Source organism: Anopheles coluzzii, chromosome 2 (assembly GCF_943734685.1).
Source record: "Anopheles coluzzii chromosome 2, AcolN3, whole genome shotgun sequence".
Lineage (NCBI taxonomy): Eukaryota > Metazoa > Arthropoda > Insecta > Diptera > Culicidae > Anopheles > Anopheles coluzzii.
In genome coordinates, this window is record NC_064670.1 from 21899293 (window position 1) to 21914636 (window position 15344).

The 15344-nt window shown below is 49.4% G+C and overlaps 1 protein-coding gene across 2 annotated transcripts in view; it reads right to left on the reverse strand.

Annotated features, from left to right (window-relative positions):
- Positions 1-1799: 1799 nt before the first annotated feature.
- Positions 1800-15344, reverse strand: part of LOC120948256 (octopamine receptor) — a 29506-nt gene continuing 15961 nt past the window's right edge. For both annotated transcript variants that reach the window (XM_049606482.1, XM_049606481.1), the window contains exon 3: positions 1800-10854. In XM_049606482.1, the coding sequence (XP_049462439.1) occupies positions 8732-10663 (1932 nt within the window). In that variant the 5' untranslated portion in view covers positions 10664-10854 and the 3' untranslated portion in view covers positions 1800-8731. The remainder of the gene's footprint in view (positions 10855-15344) is intronic.

The following is a 15344-nucleotide window of genomic DNA, read 5'->3' on the forward strand; positions in this document are numbered from 1 at the left end:
ACGACCGTTCGGTGCCACGCGAGGCTACTGTATTGAATTGTTGTTTTTTTCTCCCAGCCGCGCTCAATTTTGTTCGCGTCTCCCGTCGCTTGGCTCTTCTTATTACCGCCCCTGCGCCGTGTTTTTGGCTGTGACTTTTGACAGATGTGTAGACAAACCTTTGACCAAAAGACCTTTGACCTTCGGACCTGTGACGAAAGGATGTGTGTGGTTTTTGAGGTTGTAGAATTTTGTCAGCACGATGGCGCAAAGCTGTTTGCCTCCCCGTGGCCGGATTAAAAGTTGGCCATCGCAAGCACCGGTGGACCCCGTTGCAAACCGAAAGACTCTGTGGCTCTGCGGTAGGCCTTTGAACTCTTGTTCACGTTTCCATTCGCTATCGATGGAAGGAGTCGATATTTGCTTTCTCGGCGCGTGGGGCGCTCGATTCAGTAAAGGCGTCCGAGGGGAGCCCCTTTCCACGTTTGCCCAAACCGGTAGTGGGAAGGATAGTAATCAAATCAATCGCTTCAGAAAAGTTTATCATCGGACCTATCGGGCAAAAGTCGGTATGCAGCCCGGGCAAAGCAAAGCCGGCTGAAAGAACTTTTGCTGAAGTTCATTTTTCCGGACATGAACTGGTTGCCCGGCTCGAATAACGACGAGCTTCAAAGCCATCGGAGATGGGTCGCGACGCCCCGTTGGAGTGGACTGCTGTGGTCTGCAAGGGAAGGGCAGAGAGTGTGGCCACGCGTTTTCCCGATTTGAAAGGAAGCGCGTCGTCCGAATGACTTTGAAAGGCTTCGGAAGGGGTTTTTTTTGCCTCAGTTCAGTTTGCTGATAAAAGTGACTTTTCCATTTCGTTTGTTTGATGGTTTGACTTGATCGAAGAAATGGTTTGGATGGAACTCTTTCGTTCTCTTACTCTCTCTCTCTCTCTCTCTCTCTCTCTCTCTCTCTCTCTCTCTCTCTTTCTCTTAGGTATTTTCTTCCGGGAGTAGTGTATGCATTACCTTGATTCAACAGTTTTCTTCTTTGAGGGTGTCGAAGACAAACTGGTGCAAGCGTATAGGAAGGGGAAAAATCGTTCACTTTGCCAACCACTTTTCTTGATTTTTCTGCGTTCGGCATTTTCCTCTCTCTCTCTCTCTGTGTCTTTCTTTTCCTTTCTTGCTCTTGGGTGAGCTGTTTTCACTGCTCACTTTCCGCGCGTCCATGTCCGGCTATCGGCCGGAACGTGCTCGTAAGGTGGTGGGGGAGATAAAAGGGTCACTCCTGTGCGGGCACGGCGCCGGAAAGAGAGGGTCGGAGGGGCCAGAAATGGGGCCTGCGAATCTAATTAATTTTTAATTTTCCTTTCTAATTAAATGGTAATTAAATCAGAAACGAGCAAACGTTTCTATACAGCCCCGTTCGGCTGTTGAGTGGGAATGTCCGTTGGGTTTTATTTATGGATGGAGGTGGAGACAAAAAGGGGAGAATGCCTGTTGGAAATTAAGACGGTATGGAAGTGTGTCATACTACTGGTGGAGCACGCCCATACTCTCTCTCTCTCTCTCTCACACTTTGTCCGGCTGATTGACGAGGAAACGTTGAGCGGTTTGTTCAATGGCAGCGGGCGCTACAGTCGAATCGGAGGAAAACGGAAACGAAACGCAGCATGAGGACGGATTTAGATGACATTTTATAATATCCGATCCGATTTCCCGATTGCGTCCCGTGTTCACACTACTGTTGACTACTCTTTTTAACCACCTTGCAAGCGCTGTTGGAGTTTCGGATCGATCGGATCGATTCAGTGGTTGGAGTGGCACGATTCGTAATTTACATTTTGTTCAAACAGATTCTTTATTGCAAATTGAACTAAAACTAGGCAGCGTTTTTTTGTTGTTTTGCTTCTTCTTCTTCCACGAAACACCTCTCTGTTTCTTCCCTCTTCGCTCTCGATTTGTTCACCATTCTGCTCTGCTTTACTATTTGTTGCTTAACGATCAGTTTTAGATTTGATGTTGGCCGATTTGATTTAATCTCGTTTATAGTATCGTTTGTTTAGTGTTTGTTTATTTAAATTTTAATCGAGCTGTGTGTGGGTGTGTATGTGTGTGTGTGTTTTGTTTGATTTGTTTGGTTGCTTTATTCGCTTTGATATTAAACTATTATTTATCTTGCATTCCGCCGCAACGGGTGCAAAAAACATTCAACAGACCCGCGCCATGCGTTGGTAAAGAGTAAATTTTGCTTCTTTATGTTTTTATCCCCCCCAAACCATTCCGTTTTGCACATTTTTTTTTCAATTGCTGCTCGCTACTCCTCTCTCTTTCTCTTTCTCTCCCTCCCCACCATGCGGGGGAGCCATCTGTGTCTGTTACCTCTTGGAGAGGGTTTTGCTTTTATTTGAATTTTGGAATTGGATTTATTAGATACACATCTAGAGTTCGATAACACACTGTGGCTGGCTTAACTAATTTTCCTCTTTGCGCGACTTTCACTCTGTCTTTCTCGTTTTGTTTTGCTTCCATCCATTTGCTGTAGGATGGTTAGCATTTTTTTTTAAATTTATCAAACCAGCTTGGCTCTACATCGTTTGAATTTATGTACACATGGAGTATTTGAGTGATAGAGAAAGAGAGAGAGAGGAATAGCGACAGAGAGAGGGATGTACAAAGAGCTTTTCGTTATTTATTTAGTTTTTTTTTGTTTTTTTCTTATATCATCTTCATCTCTCTCTCTCTCTTTCTCTCTCTCTGTCTCTCTCTCTCTCTTTTTCTCTGTCTCTCTCTACATCTAACTTACTCCGAATTGTATTCCGTTTGACGGTACAGCAATGATAAGCACGGCATTAGCAATTTTCCATGCTGAAGCTGTGGCTTTTTTCGTATTAAAAAGAAAATCTTCCCCCACACAACCGGAGGGAAACGTTCCCTTCTCCCCAGCTGCTCACTTCATCTCTATACACATCTATTCGTTTGCTTATTCGCATGTTCCGCCACTAGCACTACCCAATTAAACACGTTTACACACCGTGGCGCATTGCGACGGACCGTACCGTACCTGGCACCTGGTGTAGGTGACCGCTCGTTTGAGTTTTACCGGCCTCTTCACCCGTGAACACTCCACCCAAAGCAGCAGTAAAGAAGCGCCAACTGGGTGTGTGTGTGTGTTGTTACTACTACTACGACTACGATTACTACTACGACTACTACTAGCTACAGAGTTGCCACATCTCATCTCGCTACTGATGAAATGTTTAATTATTCCCTTTTTCCCTGCTTCCCTCACTTCCTCGTTCACCTCGCTTATCCTCCCTCCACTTATCCCTGTTTCGCTTCCATTCTCTGGACCCTTTTTGCCCGAACTTTTTTAGTTTTGTGTATGTGTTTTTGTGTGTTTTTTTTCTGTTTGCTATGCACATGTACAAAAATATACACACAAGCGCGCGGGCGGGACTAGTTTTAAAACCGTGCCCTGGACCCACCACGGAACGATATGAGGATGAATTTGTGTTTTTGTTATGTGTCTCCCCTTTTCTACAGTAAGTTTATGGGTGTGTGTGTTTTATTCTTTCTTCTTCTTCTTATTTCATCTTAAAAAAACCCAGGGGAGCCGTTAGTGAAAACGGAATGCGCTACTGATAAACGAAAGGTACAAAATAGTCCCACTACATCGCATTGAAACGAAACTGTAACAGGTACGTTATGAAATTCCTATCCTCTTCGCATGCACTGCATAGTACTGGTACTATGTACTACTTAAACTACTTCCATTGCCACTACTATCGACCTATCGCTGCTGCCGTTGATGCTGCTTCCGTGCATCCTTCCATTGCACCACAGCCCCCTGTCCGATCCCGTCGATCCGACCGAAAGGAAAGCGATGGAATGCACTGAACGACAGCAGCAGTATTTTAAAACACTATTCTTACTATACATTCGTTGGTGGTGTGTGTTTGCAGTGCCTCGTTCTCTTACACACCACCCACGGTAAATTCTACGTTTATGTTTTCTTTCCCTCCCCTTCTTCGCCTGGCTTCGAAACCGTTCACAAAAGTGTAGTTTTGCCCGAATATTCAGCCCACGTTCTGTGTGCCAAACTTTTTCCAGCGCAAAGAAGCGCATGTGTTGTAAGTGAAAGAAAATGGGACGACAACTATCCTGTTCGAGTTGGTCTCGCATGCGGAGCTTCGGTAGGTTTCGGGGCAGAACAGTCAGTTGTCACCTTTTGTGTCGCTCCTGTCGCTCCTGTAATATGGCGTTGTGTGGCGTTTTTTTGCTGTACAAAGGAGTTGGAAAAGGCTTCGTTTGCTAACGTCAACGTCTTGCTGCAACGAGCTTCCAGCTGGCCCCGGTACAGGGCTGTGCGCCGATATGTATGTGTGGCAGCGGGTCCAGCGGGTTCTCTTTGGGCTCGAAAAAAGAAGCTGCTGGAGGACGACCATCGGCACACATATCGGCACGTGTGTGGCTGCTTTCTTAGTTAGCTTTTGGTCGGGTGTGTGTGTGTCGCGTTTGTGTTTGACTTACGGTAAGAAGTTTAGAGATTCCTTTGACCCTGAACCCCGAAAGATTCGGCCCAATGTTTGATTTAGTTTGATGCTCTCTCTCTCTCGCTAGAGAGACTCCCCCTACAGTCCTTATCCTTATCCTTACAGCCCACCCGAGACGAGCCAGAAGTTTGAGCGGTTCGAGCACACGTGGTTTGATTTTGTTCCATTTCGGGGGGGAAAGGAGGATGAAAACGGTTCACCCAATCGGGAATTGAAGGAGGAGGAAGGGTGTCTAGTTTTTGTTTCCTCCTCTCTTTGCCCGTCTAAATTTAAACTAAACTCCCGTCCTTCCGGTGAAAGTTTTGTGTGCTAAGTTTCTTTGCTTTTTCTTCTCTACACCAATTCGCTTCAACGCTCGCCTGTCCACGGATCGACCGTACTGTAAAAAAAAAAACAATAGATTACCCCAGCTCCACACTCCCCCGTCACGGTGTGAAAGCTACTGCAGGGAAAGTTTCGGCAAAGTAAACCAGCCAACACGTGGGCGCACGTCGGTCGGTTGGAACTTTCGCAAGTTTCGACTTTTCGATTTTCTTTGGTAGGGGTGGAAAGGGCGGATAAGGATCGGGAAGGGAAATGCAAGGAGAAGTGGGCTGGGAAGCAACGCAGCTGCACTTCTGATCGAGAAGCAGGACGCGAGAACGATAATCATAATAATCATAGTTTTGTGTCAGTGTCGATAGACTATTATTGTCTTGTTTGGGCTGGTGGAATCTGATTGGAATGCAAATGAACTAGTTCGCTGGTTTGCTGGTGTGAGAGGAACGTCAGACAGGGAAGAAAGTTGCAGACCGGAGAAACCTATTTGAAAGAGATGATGAACAGGAAACTAACCAAAGCAAAAATGTTTGCCGCAAAGGACTTGTTTGGCTTTGTTTGGTAGTTGTTATCCACTGCAGTTGCTGTGGAAGTTGAGCTTTTCATTTAATAATAATTATGTTTTCCCTTGCAATTACGCTGCCTGCTGCCTTGAGCAATAATATGTTAATGGAGGCGTTAAATTTGCGGCGCAAAGTTGTACACCGATGGGAAAAAAAGGCAGGATGGATTTGGTAATTAATTTCCGTGCTTCCCGTGCTCAACACAAAACACAGCACCTTTGACATAATAATTATTATGCAAAATCAAAACAAAACACACATAAAGCAGAAGTAATCTCCGGCGCACCGTCTTACACAAACCTCCATTATGTGTGTGTGTGTGTGCGTGTGTGTGCGCGCGTGCTAAGAAGCTTTAAAACCGCAGCATCATTACGTGGAAAAGCGTCTTTGGTTGGATCCTGCCCTTTGTAGGCGGTAGTATTTCTGCGGAACACGTTAAGTACTCTTACGACACACAGGCACAATCACCCACACATACACACACACACACACATGCAAAATGTGCTAATATGTGCCCGCATGATGTGTAGCGATATGTGTTTTGTATGCTTGTTTTTATGTGAAACCATACAGCAGATAATAATGGTGCATTTACAACCGAGCCAGCCTGCCTAGAGGGCGCTTGTGTCGCACGTGCCACACTGTCCCATCCCCAGCGACAGTGTATTGTGTTTTAGCAGGAGCGTTTTGTCGCCGCAAAGATCCGGAGATTGTCAGCCGTACACGCGGACGGCGCGCGGAACCGGTCTGACACGGGGCGAAAAGTTTTCCACTTTGCCATTTGCCATCCATCTGGCCCTGGCTGGCGGGCCGGAACTTTGAAGCGTATTATGTTCCGATGCGCAACCGTCTCTCAGAAACGCGCGCCCCGATGATTGTTCCTGATCGCGGGCGCCCCCAAAGTGCCCTACTTTGCGGGGCTGTGGTAAAGGGAAGAGGGAGAGAGCCTTTTCTTACCTTCCGGTTGTTGTTTTCTTCTTCTTCTTCTGTTTGCTGGAGTTGGCGGAATGTATCGCGCGGTAGCAACATACAAATGGATTTCCCCAATTCTGTCGGTTTTCTTCCGCGGCGGGGACATCCCGCGCGTATGGCAGCTCTCTGTTTTCTCGCTTTCGCTCTCCCGCCATTGTTTGGAGGTGGAAGTGGTGGTTAGAAATTGCGGTATGCAACTTTACCCTCCCACCACATATTTTCTCCCCATGACAAGGAGCGATGAAATGGGGAGGGTGGGGCATGTTTTTGAAACTGTTTTTCTTTTCGCCACCGCTGCTGCGTCGGCGGTTGATTCGTCGCGTTCGCCTTGACGACGACGAGCATGATGAAGAATGGACCACCCCGGGGCACCCCGTGCTGGAGCTTGGTGCCAATGGTTTGGTGCCAGACGGTGGGCTGGCTGGCTGGCTGGGAAGGAAGGACATGCTGTTGTACCGCTGCTGTGTCTTTCCAGCGCTACCCTTGGTGACGGGGACAAAGTGGCTTGTTATTGTTGTCGTAGCACACCGACGTAGTTAGCCTCGGGGTGGCTGAGGGATGGCGACTCGGCGACCGAAGCAGCCGTTTTCCACCGGATGTGAACCGTTTGTCGTTCGCTTTGCCTTGCTACTCTCAAGCGCAAAACAAGGCGAGCTGAAGCGGTTTGAGTGTACCAAAGCGGGCTAGTCGGAGCGAGGAATTTATTGTTGGCAAGATTGGTTTGATTACAATACCAGCTCCCCGGGAACGTTGTGCGCTTGTTACCGCGGCGAAGGGTCGGTAGAACTGGGAAGGGATGAAGATTGTTGCTGAAGGATCGAAATAAAAGAAAAGCCGGTCGAAAGTGTCCGGTTGGCCCAAACAAGTCGGGCGCAAAAAGGCGGCAGGCAATGGTGTGGTTTGTAAGAAAGCACCGACTACCAGTAGGTCCGGTTCCGGTTTGTGGGTTAGCAGCGGTTTGGCTCAACAGGAGAAGCGGGATGCATAAACAAAAAAAAACAAAAAACGATGGATGGAGCGGGGATGAACGGCAACCAAGGGGGGGGGCGGCAGGGCAGACCGTGTGCTTGTCCCCTCCTCTCAATTTGTAACTCGATATTGTAACGCGATAGGGCCGTGCGAAGGACACTCTCGCGCTTGCACAAAATGGCCCGAAAACGATCAAAGATAAGAGCGCACCGGTTGAATGGGACCGGCCTTGAATTGTGACAGCACCTCCTCCACTTTTCCACCGACCCCATTCGGTGGCTTTTGAGTGGAAAAGTGCTGGACGAAAGCGCATGCAAACGGGTACCGGTCTGGGGATCCGGGCATACAAGCGGGATTGCCGACTTCCGGGTATGTAGAAGGCAGAGCACGGTCCGGAACGGGACAATATCTTTCTCTCTGTCTCTCTCCCGGCTTGAAGTTTCATCACCACATCCGCCCGTCCGAATGGAATGAATGAACACAATTGGCAAAATCCCTTGAACGCGAGTAAACAACAAAAAATTGTGTAAAAACAGTGCATAAACAAAACTCGCGGAAGCTTTGGTTGAAGGGAGGTGTATCGCACAGTTGAAAAGCTTTAAGACAAAGGGATGAAGCCCTTTTTTTGTCTTTTTATTTTTTGCATGGAGAGTGCTGTTTTTTTTTTTAGAGTACTCTCCCTCTTGTTGCCGATTCACTGCTTGCTTCCACCGCCCCCCGGAAAGGCAACACAATAAATGAACGAGGTCCAGAAGAAGAAAAACAGTGCGTAGATTAATTAGCGAACCGAAAGCACCGCAAAAAAGGGGGCGAAAGATAAAAATCAATAGCGAGCGAGGATGAAAAGCTTTTACCAACAACCCACTTCTGTGCTGGTTCCTTTTTGCGAGAACTACACAATACAGAGCGTGGTGGTGGTGGGTAGGGAAAACAGTGAGAAGGGGATAGGGGGGCTGGTAGTACAAAAAGGGACACTTACGGATGGATGGATGGATGGATGAGATGCGAAGAGGACGGTTAATAGTTCCGCTAGTCGTTGGCGTACATAAAAGCTTTCGAGCACCGTCCCACTTAGTGGGCCGACTTGACGAGTGAATTCCGGTATCGCCCTTTGCCTTTGGGTGAGGGTAATTTGTAGGTCATTTGCTGATGAGTGTGTACGTGTGTGTGTGTGCGTGTATGTTGGGTTTTTTAAATGCCACTTTGCTCCCCTTTCCCGATCCCGTTTTGTACAGCATTGCTTTGCCGGAAGAGAAGCACGTCAAGTGGACACCGTGCCGTTGCCACAACAGTGAACTGATTTTCCCCGGAAGTGAATGCTCCCCCCCCCCCTTTCCCCTACTCTGTGTGGCTCGTCCCCCCGCTCTGTGCTCCTCTCTGTCGCTCTCTACGGCTTAATGCCGAGCAGGCGCTTGAACGCGCGCCGATAGTCCAGGTTGAAGATGGTGTAGATGATCGGGTTGAGCGCGGAGTTGATGTACCCGAGCCAGGTGATGAAGTTGATCAGCTTGTTCGTCGGGCAGCAGGACGGACAGAACGGCAGGATGACGTACATCAGGAAGAACGGCAGCCAGCAGACGACGAACACGCCCATAATGATGCCGAGCGTCCGGGCCGCCCGCCGCTCCTTCGACAGCGAGATCTTCTGCTTCTCCTCGATGAACTGGTTGATGCCGCCCGGCTTGCGGAACGACTGCTTGAGCCGGCCGCCGAGCCGGGTCGTGGGTGGGGCCGCCGCCGCCACCACCATCAACTCGGCCGTCGACTCGTGGAAGCCCACCTCGCGCTGGTGATGGTTGTTGCTGGCCCCGTTCCGCGGGGCCGGCTCGCCCGTCGCCGACCCGCCCGTCATATCACAGTTGCCGGTGGGGGGCAGTAGGGTGGACGGGTGGGCCGCGTCCAGCGGCGCCTTGCCGACCCCCCCACCACTGTCGCCCGACCCGGAGTGGTCCGGGTTGTCCGTCACCGAGTCGTCCTCGCGCTGATGCAGCGCGCTAGCCGCCAGTCGGTGCGGCCGGCCGTCCTCCCCCTCCTCCGCCGGGCCGTCCCCTGGCCGCTTCCGGTGGTGTTGCTTTTTGCGGTGGCGGCCGGCCGCACCGCCCAGCGCCCGCCCGAGGTAGCCCCCGAACCGGAGGTGGCCCTTTTTGTTGGGCTTGCCACTGCCCGCCAGCACCGGGCCGCCACTGCCCGTGTCGGTTTGTTCGTTGTGGTTGTTCGTTTCGCTGCTGATCGACTCCTGGTCGTGCTGGATCGCGTGCCCGTCCTGGTGGTGGTGTGACTGGTGGTGGTGTTGGTGCTGCTGCTGCTGCTGCTGCTGGTGGTGGGTCGTGGTCAGCTCCTTCTCCCCATTGCCAGCCACCATGCCGATGCTGCGCGACGCGAGCGTGTTGATTTTGGACGCTTGCGCCCGCTCGCGCAGCCGGCGCCGCGTCGCGATGTAGATTTCGATGTACACGATCGTCATGATGGCGAGCGGGATGAAGAACGAGCCGAGCGACGAGTAGATCACGTAGCCCTGGTTGCTCGTTAATTGACACGGGAACTCGCTGGAAAACTCCTCCGGCCAGTCGTTCCACCCGATCAGCGGCGGCGAGCTGATCACCAGCGACAGCACCCAGACGCCCGCGATCAGCGCCAGCACCCGCTCGAGCGTCCGCTTCTGGGCGTAGTTGATCGGATCGGTGATCGCCCAGTAGCGGTCGAGCGCGATCGCGCACAGGTTCAGGATCGAGGCGGTACAGCACAGCACGTCCGAGGTGAGCCACATCTTGCACACGTGGATGCCGAACTCCCACCGGCCGAGCAGCGAGTAGGCGACGTTGAGCGGCAGGACGAGTATGGCCACCGTCAGGTCCGCCACCGCCAGCGACACGATGAAGAAGTTCTGCACGATCCGGAGCGGCTTGTACGTGAACACGCTCAGTATGACGAGGATGTTGCCGACGATCGTGATGATGATGATGAGCGTCAGGATGAGGGCCGTACCGATCGCTTCCCACTGTGGCACGGCCAGATCGATGCCGAACATGGTCGGGTAGAGCGTGTCGTCCGGTTTGGGGCAGCCGTCGAGCAGCTCGGACAGATCGGACCCGTTCGCACCGTAGTTCGCCCCGAGCAGCTCGCCATTGCTGTCCAGCCCGAGCGTTGCGGTTAGGCCGGCGAGGGACACGGCCGGAATGGAGCCCTCGTGCCGGAGCAGTATGTCGAGCTCGCGGTATATCGTCGGTGATGGGGCGGCGGGTGGCGGCGGTGTTTGGGGCACCTGGTCGGGGCTGTACCTCGCGCCCGGCTGGCTAAAGTTTTGCAGAATTACACCCATGATGGTGAGTCGTGGAGTGGGGGAAGGTTTCGCTTTTGCGCCGATGGCCACGACGGTGAGTGTCGCCGCGGCCTGTCACACTCAGCGCATGCAGGTCCTGGACCGATTTGACTAGGTGGTTTCGCTACACTAAGAGAACTGCTACCCGATCGCTGCAGGGAACGCGAGTTGTTGGACAGTTTTTAGGCTCTCTGGAAAAGGTAAAGAAAGGAAAATGAAGGTTAGTTAACACTGCCAACAGAAGGTTTTGGTAAAGGCGTGCTTGTGAAGTCATGATACCGGTTCATTCAAGCTATAAAAGCCCTTTAGGCTGTCCACAAAAGTTCAGCGTATGTTTGCAGATACGGGAAGCAACGAAGCGTCAAAGAATTGGCAGGTTCCAGATAAGAAAGTGGGTCACATACCCAACTCCGTATGGTAGTTGAATCGAGCAAGTTCTACAATATTCCCAACAAGTTCTACAATAAGTCCCATATTTACAGGCTGCAAACTTGGCTGGCAAGTAATTCGAACGAGACCGAAAACCCCTCCCAACTAGCCGAACAAATTGTTTACCCCTCGTAATGCACGAAACGTACGGTCGGCAGCCCGTCAATTCGCCAACGCGGGGTCGTTTTCATTAGCACTTAAACCGTCCCGTAGTGTTGGGTTGCCGACTGCCGGTCCAAGGGAAAAGAGGAAAGCGGGCAATAGTGCTCATAAGTGGGCTCGTAAAGTTTGGGTGACATCGGTTCACGGTTCAGGTGTGTGTGTGTGTGTCGGAACCGCAAACATACACCCTGATGTGCCCCTTCGTACTTACTTTCACCACGGGGGGTAAGGACTGTTTGAAATGAACACCGGAATGGATCGAAAACTTTACGCTCGAAACCTTTCCGTTTTCCATCTTCCCGGTGGGAAGAGAGAATGTGGGAGTCTTACCGTACCCAGGGCCATTTCCTCGGCCGAAAACTTACCCGCTACTACCCTATGACCCAAACCATCTTTCTTCCACGCATCCTCAAAGTAATCGAGCACTGGTGCAAATTATATTCCGCACGTAGGATCGTTTGCGGCTTAAGATAATTTGTCTCCGACGGGCAAGACGCCCGAGGACATTAACCTGGGGAGGGGAAAAAGAGGGAGAGGCGGTTCGATATTTGCCCATTCATTGTCCCTTAATCTCTACTGACAGCTGGTTAGCACAGAAAAGTGCGGAAAAGCGGAAGGGTTAAAATGCTGAGTGTGTGTGTGTGTGTGTGCGTGGTGTCTGAGTGGTTTTTTTTATTGTTGATTTTTGAGATCTGTCTGCCGGTGGGTGTGCTTCATTTCACGGGTTTTATCGAACGGCAAATATTTGACAAGTCCTCTCGGGGCGGAGAATCGGTCGAGATTTTAATGGTTTGGTTTGGAAGAAAAACCATCTGAGCTCGAACACAATGGCGTGGGACGATAAATTTGCAAAGGATTGAATGTTGGGACGCTTGGGACCAGCGCTATCATCATCATTATCATCATCATCATGCTATCCGTCTATTGGCATAATATTATCTGTGCTTTTAATTAATTGATATTGAAAATCCGATTCGGAATTACCGAGGATCTTCGATTGCGGATGGAGCAAAACCTCAACCATTGCCGGTACCCCATTAAGCACCATGTATCTGGGTGCGTGTGTGTGTTTCACTCCACAGAGTTGGCCCCAGATGTGTGTTAGATGCGTGGGTGGTAATTTGCATGTTTTTTCACAGATAAGCGATGCCGTACTACGGTACGGGAGACGAATGGGTTTTATTGATTATTTTATTTAGCACTTAATGCCTCATTCACTCATTCACTGGCGCACTGGCGCACTCGTATATATACAGCAGAGAGCACTGGGGGTGGTTTTAAAAGCGGCTGCCACTTGGCGTTGGTTGATGCGCCATGTTTGTGTGGCCGACGCGCCTAAATAAATCGCTGCCGGGAATGATTAAGATTATTAGCTGCGAACAACGTATCTGTGGTGCTGTGCCGGTGGACGGATGAGGCAGCAGCCTGAGGTTGGTGGTGGTGTGTGGTGCCGGTCGGGCGTGTTCGGTACGCTAGCACTGCGGCTTAAGCGTTTCGAGCAGCAGAGTTATGCCTGCCGTGGAAAACACGTGCGTTGAGTGTTTTAACGTATCTTATACTAACGGCTCCGGTGGTGTGGTAGTTGGATCTTTTGCGCGTTCAATCTCGGAAGCGTGCCCTTTCGCTAGCAGCAAATGATGGGATGCCCCGGGATGACGACAGCGAGATTTACGATGATGAACGGGAGGGGCGGTGGCAGCGTGTGCTAAGATCTGGTGGGTGGTACGCATCGACCGTTTCCGTTTTTCGTTTCGTGCTGATTCTGTTGAGACACCAGGCACGAGGGTAAATAGTAAACAACGTATCAGTTGGCGGCCCCGAAGTGCCAAAAGTGCCGAATCCGATCGAAAATAGCGCAATCTCGGAGCGGGGAGGTCTGAGGGTGGAGAGATGGTGAGTGGAGTCCCACAGTGAGGGTCACTTTCATTTTTTTCGGACACATTTTCATTTTCATCCTTCTCGTCAGTTGCCCGTGACGTATGGCACAATTGACGGGAGGGATTTTTCCGTTTCGGAAAAAAAAACTTTTAACCTTTTTAAGGAATGAAAAGCGGAACAAGTGCGGGTGAAATTGGAATGTATATGTCCCTTTTTGCTTGTGGGTTTAAATTTCTTGCCACAGTGCTGCTGTTGAACTGCTTTGCTAAACGGGAATTGGTACAACATTTTCCCGCTAACTCTTGAGAGTTTTGTCGTGGGCGTTTGGTAATATTAAATTCCCGCAAAACCGACGGCCCGGTCCGTCTTCCTTGTCCGTCTGATCAAACGTGCGTGAGCTGTGAGTGCTGGAAAAGGAAATTAAAGTTTTCCACTTTAAACACGACGGTACGTGACCATTCGGGTCCGTTTCGAGGGGGGGGGGAGGAGTCTGCGTGACAGCTGAGTGGAAAGTTTTGCTGTAAAGATTACCATATTTTATATGCGGCTCTGGGTGCAGCAGAAACGGAATTGAGAGCAGGGGAAAGGTACTATTTCGGTCCGCTCGTTTTAGTAGTTGCAGGCACACACACACACACACACACAGCTTCCAGAACAATCAACCGTCGGCACGCTCGGTTCTTTTTGCAGCAGAGTGCAGCAGAGCGCGATGGCACGTTGGCATGCACCCGGGAAGTGATCGCTGATGGGAATGATTTTATTGACAAAAGTAATCAGCGTTTGCTGCCAATTTGCACTTAGTTTTTAGTGTCCGCTAGTGGCGCGCTGGAAGGACGGGGTAATGTTTGCGATAGTTACTCGGGGAGGGGCGAACTAGTTTGGCAGTGCAGTGGCGTACACAGCCGATTTGAACCGTTCGAGATGGTTGAGGGTCTCGATTATGCGAATGCCGTGAGTAAGTGACTAGATGACAGACATAATCTTAACCGTTATGTGCTAAACATTGAGTCGTTTGGTTTTTTTTTTTCGTAATAGCCCATGGTTGTAAAGATGCTCAAGTTTTACACAGTATGACTAGTGTTGGTAAAATCATTTCACATCAGTTGTACAATGTAACATCTAGCTGACATTATCGCTTCATTCTAAGTTAAGCTTCTTGTCAATTATCACCTTCTACCTAATCTAGTTCTACTTTTCATTCAAACCAAGGTGACTAGGACTTGTCTGGGATTATTTTGTCTATTACTTTGGTCGCCATGATGGACGGGGATTTGTATGAAGAGATCGACTTGATGATTCGCTGAAGACACACCATCTCCTCCCGGCGTTGAAATGTAGATTTATTAAGCTCTAGCATAATTTGAAGACCTACGAAACGAAACACGAAACGACACGAAACACCCTTACAATCAAATCAACTACTTATTTATGGGCGTTTATTCGCAATTTTTAACGCCGCTGTTCAAAGTGCTCATCCTAACAAACTGGACGGGCGTAATTCGACTCTTCTAGAACTAACTGATGTATAGCAATCAGTGACAAAACAACAAATTAACCGTAAAGGTTGTTTTATAATACACGTTGACATGAAGGAACAATCTAATGAAACAAAGATGAGAAAAGGACAAACATGTTGATTCCCATGATTGAATTTATCAGACCATTACATTCAAGATAATGTGAGATAAGTAAGACTACTAAAGTAAAAGCTGTTTACATGACGAGGGGCCACACGTTGATTTTGACAAAAACTTACATGACATAATATACCCACGTAGAGGCTTATACGACTATTGGGTATGTAATCGCTAGCGTAATTTGAAGAATAAGCTAACCAAAAACAGAATTTTTGCCCAACAAGTCATTACATGTTTTGCCAGATTTTCCTTGAACATCAAGTCGTTGGGAAAAATTGAATAATAAGTTATTTGGAATTTAATATAAGGTTAAAGAGCTTCAAAGAGAAACAAGCGACTAGGTTTGAAAAACAACTATAATATCATGCTTCATTTCACTAAAACAAAATAGTTGTCAGCACTAAATGCTTAGATAATCGACCAAAGTAGTGTTCGTGTCTGAGTGGAAATTGTGCACCGTCCCCCAGGGAGCCCCATCTGCATGTTGTTCAATTAAGTAAAACTATCCCCAGGGAACGCTTTCGGCAGCGTCCGTACTTTCGAGCTCCTACAGCACCGAGCATGTCCCAAACTCT